General features: G+C 29.4%; 1 protein-coding gene and 1 long non-coding RNA gene across 4 annotated transcripts; both read left to right on the forward strand.

Annotated features, from left to right (window-relative positions):
• The first annotated feature begins 1,139 nt into the window (after positions 1-1,139).
• On the forward strand, positions 1,140-2,736 carry LOC112464154 (elongator complex protein 6-like). Its single transcript, XM_025030995.1, has 3 exons — positions 1,140-1,319; positions 1,437-1,484; positions 1,622-2,736. The coding sequence occupies exon 3, from the start codon at positions 1,635-1,637 to the stop codon at positions 2,460-2,462; it is 828 nt and encodes a 275-aa protein (XP_024886763.1). The 5' UTR covers positions 1,140-1,319; positions 1,437-1,484; positions 1,622-1,634; the 3' UTR covers positions 2,463-2,736.
• A 4,171-nt stretch (positions 2,737-6,907) lies between these two features.
• On the forward strand, positions 6,908-10,153 carry LOC112464156. Of its 3 annotated transcripts, XR_003041880.1 has the most exons (6): positions 6,908-7,050; positions 7,250-7,448; positions 7,524-7,768; positions 9,237-9,402; positions 9,729-9,836; positions 9,950-10,153. It is a non-coding gene; the product is annotated as an uncharacterized LOC112464156 (long non-coding RNA). The 3 variants fall into 3 exon arrangements; XR_003041879.1 differs by lacking the exon at positions 6,908-7,050 and having other exon boundaries at positions 7,066-7,448; XR_003041881.1 differs by lacking the exons at positions 6,908-7,050; positions 7,250-7,448; positions 7,524-7,768 and adding an exon at positions 7,947-8,338.
• Positions 10,154-10,757: the final 604 nt, after the last annotated feature.

Raw genomic sequence — 10,757 nt, forward strand, 5'->3', positions numbered from 1 at the left:
GATAATTCCGATGTCCATGGGACAGCACCCTCAGGTTTCTCTCTGGTAATGCGTCCCTAGGGATCCTCTAGGGAGGAATAGGACACCGAGGCTGCAGGATGCGGATTGGTCGTCCGCCATTAATGGGATATTTCCGCTTTGAGTATATTTTAGTAAAGATAGTGTATGTATGTACATACATGTATATGTCAATATGTGTATAGTATATGTCAATTTATAACATATGACCATAGTATAACTGTACATACATACTGTGTTATAACTGATAAAGGCTGCGTTTAGGGAGCGCGCTATTAGCGCTATTTGCTTATTCTATCCTTGTTTTACACCTGACGAGCGATAAAGATACAATAATGCAATAGCGCTAATAGCGCGCTCCCCGAATGCAGCCAAAGTGAGCAAGAGAAAAAATAAAATTGTAAGCATTGTACTTAGGCTGGATTCGGGGAGGCGCTATTAGTGCTATTTGCTTATTCTATCCTTGTTTTACATCTGATAAGCGATAAAGATAGAACGATGCAATAGCGCTAATAGCGCGCTCCCCGAACGCAGCCTTAATAAATCCAATTTTATTAAAATTGAATGTGATTTTATATTATCATTTAATACTGAAATGAGAATATATATAGAGAATACATAACCTTAACTATAAATTATCAAATTAACTAATATATGATAAATATAAGCTCAGACAATCGCGTCAACACATTTTTAATATAAAAATAATTTTCAAAATTGTTCTGTTTTTTTTTATTTATCAAATTTACAAATTTGCTAAATTTATACAAAAACTCTTATATTTATAAAAAAAATTATTTATTGCATTATTTACTGCATTTATTAACTTTTTGTGATAAATTATATTTATCAGTATTTATTGTTTGTTTACTCAATTTCTTCATTTACGGAATTTATTTCATTTAATTAAGTTTTATTTATTTACTTCAATTTAATTGAAATAATTCCTCGATTAGAATTGAATGTATGTAGACATATTTTCGACGGTTATTTTGTTTTATTAAAAAATGGCGCGTAATGCCTGCCGTCACTTCCGCTATCCCATTAATGGCGGCTTTGTCCCATCCCTCACTAGAGAATCCCTATGCGTCCCCAGTAAAAACTACTAAAAACGCAGGGATGGCCTCTCTCAGGTTTCTTTCTGCTAGTAGCTGCAACATTTCGTCGGTATGACAAGTTTCATAACCAGAATAGTCGTCAACTTTAACGATTAAAATCTCGTTTCGTGGAGCAGAGCGACACTTTTTCTGCCAGATTCTTTCGTTTCGCGTCAATTGAGCATAATTTCATCGATATTGGAGGTGAAATCCCTAGACTGTATAATTACCGTTATTATATTATATTGATTGTGACCAAAATACATTTAACTTTTGTATTGTAGTTCTTGACATTCCTTGACATGATTGTTCGTTTTACAGGTTATAAAAATAGAAGACGATTAGACGTACAATTCGACGATTTGTCAGGTTAGAAATTTGTTGCATAAACATATCGTTTTTTGTAAGATATGTATTAATAATAATAATAATAATAATATTAATATTAATAATAATAATAATGATAAATAATAATAATGATAATAATGATAATAATATGCCTTTAGTTTTCAGTTTATTATGGCTAGCTCAGTAGTAACGGTGTGCAACATTCTTGGAATTGACAAAGTAAACATGGACGGTAAAACAATCTTGATTGAAGAACGACATGGTAGCAACGCGAATTTCTTAGTAAATGCCATTTTATCACATGCTTTAAAAAAAATGAACGCTGCTGTTTGCCTCGTTCTTTGTCATAATACTTTTAGTCATTATCATAACATCGGCATGAGATTTGGCTACAATCTTCTTAATCTAAAAGAAAAGGGCCAAGTCACTGTTGTTGAGCCGATGAAAATTATAGCCAACAATGTTACTGATATGTACGAGAATTTTGTAGATAAAACAAAAACAATAATTCCAGATAGAACTCCTATGGGAGATATTGATATTGTGCGTAGATTATTTACATGCGTTAAAGAAAAATATGAAGACGCAGCAAGGTTCTCTAAGTCTGTTGTTCTTATTATCGATGATATAAACCACTTCCTTGATCTTGGACTTGGTATACGTGATACTATGTATTTTATAAGATGTTTAAGATCGTTTGTAGCGTCGTATCCCTCGTCGCAGCTTTGTATTCTTGCACATATATATCAAGTGAATATACAGACTTCGAATACAGATATAGTTGCTAATACCTTAAAACATATAGCACATTTGTGTGTTACGACACAACCATTTAAGACAGGACACTCCGGAGATGCATCCGGTAAACTAACTATTCATTGGAAAATGAATTCCATTAGATCTAAATATCATTTGGCAGAAAAAACAATATATCTGTTTAACTCGTCGGATTGGCAAGTGAAGATTTATGCGCCTGGTGTTATGTCTATCCTGTCATAAATAATACATATAACGTTGCCATGTCTAATTTTTATGTAAAATAAAATAATTTTTATGTAATTTTGTTTATATATTAAAATAGATTTAAAAATTTAGAACCATCTTCTGCTTTCCTACATTAATCTATTTGCATGCATGTTCTCTGCAATCTCGTGAAAAGAGATTCCTCTCTTTCAGGTACAATTAGATATGCAAATGAGACATTCAATAAGGATTTCAAACATATTTTATATTGCCGTACATTCAAATTTATTGTATATTTATTATACGTACATGAAAGGTTTGTTTTTTTATTGCTGTACTTAGAACTTTTCTTCTCACTTTCGCCAAATTTCAAATATATACCTGTTTTGTTTTAAGTACAAGAAGTATGTACATTGTACATACATTAATTCAGCTAGAAAACACAGACCTATAATAATAGTGTATTCTTGCGATCTACCATTCATATAGATACATCCAAGAAAACACATCCCGGGAAAAAAAGATTATATATAATTATATATAAATATATATGATTTTATGTGAAATTTGGTATGAATTTAGTAGAAATTTTATACAAATTTATACATGGGTCCATATATCATATATGAGCATGTATAATTTTAAATATAACTAAATATGAACAATAGATCATATATATGCACTGATATATGGATACATATGAGATTCATATGGAAATATATGTAATCCCGCGAAAACAATTTAATATGAACATAACTAAAATCATATTAAATCGCATTATATCTGTATAAAACTTAATTAAACCCAGATTTTAAGTTAAGATTATATTTTTTTAAAAACGGTTTTAATTTGCATTTCATGAAATCATTTATGTAGGTTAAATATGGGCCACAATAAAATATGGTTTTTATCTATATTTAATAAGATTACTTATGCGGATTATATATGATCCAGAACCATACATGATGCAGAATATTCATATATTTAATAAAAAGTTCATGTGTTTTATATGCGACTTTTACTCGATTCAATTACGGCTTTAACCCAAATTTAGTTCTAATTTATTAATTCTTATTAAAACGTATTTTAATTTAAATAATATTTGCAGTAAAATTTGTTCTATATTTGTCGGACTTAACATGTAAATATTTGATTCAAATCAAAAAGTTAGACCAATGTTGAGTAGGTATTAATTTAATTTTGAAAAGATTATAATAAGTTAATTGGAAAATGAAGTAGGGGAGACCAGGGCAAACTTGACACAATTTTTTCAAAGGCAATTTTCAACAATTAAATAAAATTGTCAAGCAAATTCAATGGTACACATTTAAAGAGTGTTCCTTCAGGTACAAAATTGCTTAGGGAAGTTTTGCTGTATGTCGCTTAGTTTTGCCCCCAGGAAAGGAAAAGTGATGCGAAGACAAATTTTTAAATTGAAAAATACCGGAGTAAAATCGACACTTTACCTGATCGACACAATTTGATCTGGAACTTATTTTTTATTGTCTGAAACTGAATATATTGTTTATCGTGTATTTGGAAAGTACAAAAATTCGTAATTAAGTAAAACAATCATTGGAAATAATGAGAACAAAACTTGTTAAACTTTCAATTATTTTTATATAAACACATGTCTGAAAAACAATTTATACAAGTAAATTCGCGATCGGACGTACACACACACATTTGTCATGAGCCATATGGCTGCATAACAAGCATCGTTTGTTATTGGAAGCCGATGAAACGGCGTGGTGTCGACGTGTCGACTTTGCCCCGAACCTCGTTTTTTACTTTGTCACTCCAAAAACGTGAAAATTTTGGAGATATGCAAAAACTATTATCGGATTCGTATACAGCATCAAATTTCCTATTAAAATCACTTACATATAGGTTCGCAAGAGTAAAGCTCGATGACAGAGTAGAAAGGGCGTAGCCGGATAAGAAAGGTCAATGTGCCCCCTCACGGATCATGCTCTTTTTTTTCCTTTGATTGCTATCAGTGTCACTTACAATTTAATCGAATATTAGCCCTTAATATTGAACCGTTTTGCTGTAAAAAATAAAAACAAAAATATCAAAAATAATTCATATCTTTTGATCAGCTTAATGATGAAATTTTGATGAAATTTTAATATGTTGTAGATATTATTAAGACACATTTGTGGAAAATCCGGAAAACGTTTCTGATGACAGAAACATTAATAAAAAAAATAAATAAATGTTCTTGATTTTTTTTAGTCCCAATATCTTTCTTGTACAATTACGAAAAAATTTTTCTTGAATCTTGGAGTAGTTTCCTATTGGACATAATTTTTTGGAAGCAATAAAATAGGTAAGCGGTACTTTTAAAAAATAAAGTATTTTTTTTTATTTTTTTTAAATATGATATGCTTTTGGTACGATCGCCATATATTTTATGTAGAATTTTGGGATAGTATTCTACAACAAGTAATTTTTTCGAACCAATAAAATGGGTGGAAGGTACTTTAAAAAAACAAAACATTTTTTTTCTTCAAAATTATCATAGCTTTTTGGTACCATCGCTATATTTTTGTTTAGAATCTTGGAATGAAATTCTACAACAAGTAATTTTCCGGAATTGATTAAATAAATAGGTGCAGGTACTAAAAAAATAATAAAATAAAGTAAATTGAAATAATTATAAAAGGATAAGCTATAATCGTATTAAATCAAATGTTTATTAATCACAGAACTGTCGAAAATCGGCCAGCGTCTCACTCATATACCCGTAAATGCGTTGTTCTCAGTGATAAAAATTATTTAAAAAATGATAAATAATGCTTATCGTCAGAACTCTTTAGAAAACGTTAGAACACGTTCAGAACTACGCGAGAATTATAATAGACCTCACAGAACTGTCGAAAATCGGCCAGCGTTTCACCCTATTCTCGATAAATTCCTGACTTTCGAGCGTTATTAATTTATTTAAAAATTATACAACATTGCCAATGTCCGGAACTCTTAAGAAATTGCTTCAATATGCTCAGAATTATACGAAAAATATTTTATATAAGCCAGAACTTCGAGATTTTGTACAGCGTCTCACCCATATACCCGCAAATGCGTCTTTCTCGGGCGATAAAAATTATTTAAAAAATGAATAAATAATGCTTATCGTCAGAACTTTTTAGAAAACGTTAGAACACGTTCAGAACTACACGAAAATTATAATAGAACTGTTAAAAATCGAACAGCGTCTCACCCTATTCTCTCCAAGTACTCGATTCTCGGACGTTATAAATTTATTTAAAAACTATACAACATTGCTAGTGCCGGGAACTCTTTAGAAAATGCTTCTATACCCACTCGGCATGTTATGTTGCTGAAATATTGAAATATTCGGAAATAGTACAGAAATATTTTGTTAACATTTCATTTATAACTATGTATCTGAAATATTTCAGAAATGTACCTGCATCATGTTTTTTATAATATTGCATTAACAATATTTCTGAAATCTTTCAGAAAGTTGTTTACAATGTTTGTAAGTGTCTGTAATATTGCAAAAAAATGTAGCAGATGTAATATTTCAGAAATATTTCTGAAACATTATAAAAGTAATATTACGTTTGCATTGCACAAATAATATTTCTGTAACATATCAAACGCAACATTGCATTTAAAATATTTCTGAAAAATTTCTGAAGGATTGCGTAGGTAATGAAAAATTGAATTGCAGACAGTGAATTTCTACAATATTGCAGAAGAAATATTCCAGATGTAATGGTTTAGAAACATTTTTGATACATGATAAAACTATTATTTACATTTAAATTGCACGCGTTATATTTTTGAATGTTTCACATACAACATTGCATTTGTAATATTTCCGAAAAGTTGCTGACAGACTTTAGAACTTATAAAAAATTAAATTTATTATTATATAATTATTACATTTTATTGCATTTTTTCTCTTTTATAATATTAAGAATTTTCTGATATTCCAAATTTTGTCATATGGCATTTTTAATATAAAATATAAAATACTTAATAATATTTAATATAAATTAATATTCGACGTTGACTGGCAAAAAAGATTTATTCGTATATCTGTATTGTTAATATTGTTATGCGATAGCTTTATGGTCACCAAAATAAGCAAGTTTAAGAAAGAAAGAAAGAAGCGTCAGAGTCAGAGGATCACCACTACCCTGTTTGATCATCGATGTCAAGCAACAAGGCGCCGCCCAGTAAGCAAGGAACATTAAATTAACGTTTAAAAATATTGACTTTATGTGTATTTTTTAAACGTTTTTTAATAATATTATACACATATTTAAAAAATATTATTTCGTAATATGATTTTTCTGAATGTTGTTAAAATATTTTAAAAACGTTACAGAAAATATTTTTTAAATGTTACTCTGACATTTATTTGAGATTAATGCAACAGTTCAAAATTCCTTGTAATTTGGACTTGGAAATAACATTGGTAGTATATTAATTTTCTGTTGTTAGAATGTTATTGTTTTATATTGTGCTCAACGCTCATCGCGACAGCCATGATGCGTACATTTACGTATGTACGATGCGTGAGTGCGTATACACACGTGTGGATCGAGCAGTGCGGAGTGCTCTTTATTTACAGTATATTTATATATAAGTAACTTATTATATTCTAAAAGTTGTATATTAATAATAAGAACTCAATTAACCATATGTGCTATGAATAGTAGCTGATATGATGATCTATATAACCTATAATTTAGGTTAACTACAAATAACGTTCTTTGGGTATCGGTAGAAACTATATAGTGGAATTATTTGCTATTTTCTTGCAAATTACTGCCGATTATTTTCAGCTGTTTGAGTGCGTCGAGATCATGAGCAAACGCACGCTTGTTGCGACAGCCAATCAGAAGCAGTAATAGTTCTGGAGACTGTAGTCGCATTATCTTACATATACGTATGATGTGTGAGTGTGTCATATATACGTACGTTTGTGCTTGTGCGCTTGTGCGCTGTCGAGCGCTTTTAATTGTATACAACATTTTTATATGGGTAAGTAATTATTATATTCTAAATCTTGCATATTAATGATAAGAACCCTGCAATTATCTAATGTGCTGTAAATAGGTAGCTGGTGATTCAAGATCTATTTTTCGACCTATATAAGAGAGAAATTTGCAGAAGAAAAAAAATATACTAAAGTATTAATAAGGATCGAACATATTCTTGATGTACTCGGGCCGCGAGGCTGAGCAATATTCTAAGGAAAGTATTGTACAAGATACAAAGATTGGACAATATCTCATCCCTTTATCTTCCATTGACAATTTGAAGATATGCTAAAAACTTATCAAGAAGCTTTCATGCAAGTTGTAAGTGAAGCTGCTTATCACAATTATAATTAATTCTATAAACATTTACAAATAACATTCCCGGTTAGTATAATAGTTACATAATCGTAGTAGATATAAATTTACACAATAAAATCTGCAGACTTTGAAAATTTAAGAATTAAGAGAAAAAACTGTAAGAGATATCTCCTCTCCCTCCCTCTCTCTCTCCCTTTTTCTCCCTTTCTCTCCAAGAGTAGTAAATATAATATTTGCAATTTAGAGTCTGTTTATGTTCTAAACTCAGAGTTACAAACTTATTCTATGTCTTACATGATACACGCACGCTATATAGATTAACCTTTTACGATTGGTGGAAATATAAATCACTAGCATGAGACTTTCACTTCTATATATTTTTATGTTTCCGGACGTTGCTTCCGCCTTCTTCTTGCAAGACTTTTCGTTATTTTCCGTTGAACGTGCAAAACAGCGACCTATTGTATTATCTTTCATCGTAATAAATCAGTTGAAAAAAATAAACTCGATTATTCTGCGCCATCAGAGTCGACAAAGAGATCACCAGGACTTGTAATTTTTACCGATTTTTTGGTATTATTTTCAATATAGTGCCTATAGCAAAGATCTCGGCAAAGATAGTAATTGCGCATTATCTGTATCTACTATGTTTATAGTTATTTTGATTGTGGCGTAACATACAGACAAAATCATCCAAACGTCATATCAAATAAGTACTAACGCATTCATACTACATTGTTCAAGTCTTTTATGCATATATGGATCTTCTATATATAAATGTGTGTTGCTTTGTTTTACCATATTTAGCAGAAAGCTTAAGTATTTATATATATAAATCTTCTTGCAAACTTTTCATATATTTTTAAGCTTTTAAATTTAATGGAAATGGTACAGTAATATTTTTTTACAATTTTCTTTAACGGAGCAAACATACTGATAATATATAAAAGTTGTACAATTTTTGTAACAAATAAATATTTACACTGACAGCTCGAGATTTTTACTTTGAAATTTTTAAATCATTTTTGTAATATATTGAGCAAATGCTCTAATTGATTTACACCTATTTTTATTATGTAAAAGCATTTGTAATTCTATGCAACCAATACGATATATGTAAACTTTCTAAAAGAAGGTAGAATTTTGTCGGTAAAGTTTTCAAATATGGTATGTCCTTCAAAAATCAAAATGTATTTGTATTAATCTCCATAATGTATTTAACTGTATATTTTATGTATAAAACGATCAAATAGAATCTTGAGGAGGAGCACTCAATGCGTTCAAAACCAAAAATGGTTACTCTAGCTGACTCTTAATCTTACAAACTTATATCTATAATATATGTCCTTTAATATGTTCTATAATATCCTATAATATGTGTTATTATATTTTAAAAGTCTTCTGAATTATTTTTCTTGCAATTTATAATAATAAACTGCATTATATAGAATTACAAGTATAAATTTTTCAGGTGAACAAGGTTATGTTAATTGGAGGGAAACATGAAAAGAATTTTATTAGAAGAAGTTTGAGGGCTACATTTTCTGATGACTTAGCCTCCATGTGTTCATGAACTGGCCAAAAAAATAATTATAAAATTGGAGATACGCACACACAATTCTGAGCATTAAAAATAAGTAATTTTTTAAGAAATGTATATATTACTTGCAGTATTAAATGCTATGTTTTATGTCTCAGAATTTATTAAAATTGTCTCCTTATTTTTTGTAGCAATCATCGTTAAAAAGCAGGACACACATACACGTTAAAAATTCTTACGAAATAAAAGAAAAATATATATATCCATAAACTAATATTTTTGATCGATTTAAGTATATATGTAAACTATTCCGGAAACTTTTGTGTTATTTCAATAATTATCATAAGTTTTAATTGCCGTTAAATTAACATTATTTATTTCTTTCATCTAACAATAAACTGTATTGAATTTTTCTTATTTCAGAAGCTTTTAGAGCAATATTCCCTCGGAATACAGAAAAAGATTTTCAACACTTTGTAATGGAGTGGTTCAGATTCGCAAACGTCCGTAAGGAAAAAAAACATTAAAAAGGTAATGTAATGTATTTCGGTATATACTCTCTATAAAATAAAATTGTTATAGTTTGCCGCGTTATAATTTATAAGTAGCTTTTTCACTAATTTAATTCTACTTTTATTTTTCAGGAAGTGATAAATATATTATCTTACTTGCGTGGCTCCGCGCGAGTGATTATTATAGTAACAAATTTTTTTATTTGAAAGATGAGTTTTATCCCAAAACCTTACGCTAGGATCAGTGATCTTCACCAAAGATATTATTGTGATAAACTGAAAACTGTAATATATGGTATATATTATTTTTATATAAATAAAACTTTTTTATGATAATTAGTGAATTATTCCCTAATGCAGATTGGTATATAACAGGCCTGGGCAACTTCGAGCTCCGGAGCCACGACACTCCCCTACTTTCCGTGGATAGAAAAGAAGTGTCATGGTTCTGGAGCTCAAAGTTGTCCAAGCCTGGTCTATAAAAAAGCAATCTAAATAATAATTAGACAATAAATATTGAGATATTTTATTACTATTGCATATTTATTGAAAACATGTTGCCTGTAATAGAAATAAAACATCAATAAGAACTTTAAATAAATGTTAGAATTAACATTACGGTAATCTTAATATAATATTGTAATAAAGTTGATAGTACGTTTAAATTTTTATCTCAAAAACATTACAGGAATGATAGAAAAACCTTAGCGCAATGTTATTTGCAACGTTATGGCACTCCCATTTCAACATTACTGAAATTTCGGAATCGTGGTCAAAGTATGTTCTATAATGTATGTTCTATAATGTAATGATGTTCTATACAACATTAAGAACTACATATTTAACAACATTACAAGTTCTAGAATATCGTTGTAATAACATTGTAATAATGGTTTTTTGCTTACTGGGTCGGTTCTCCATCTTATAGTTGTTATTGCGA

This window comes from Temnothorax curvispinosus, unplaced genomic scaffold (genome assembly GCF_003070985.1).
Source record: "Temnothorax curvispinosus isolate PA1 unplaced genomic scaffold, ASM307098v1 QBEX01013987.1, whole genome shotgun sequence".
Lineage (NCBI taxonomy): Eukaryota > Metazoa > Arthropoda > Insecta > Hymenoptera > Formicidae > Temnothorax > Temnothorax curvispinosus.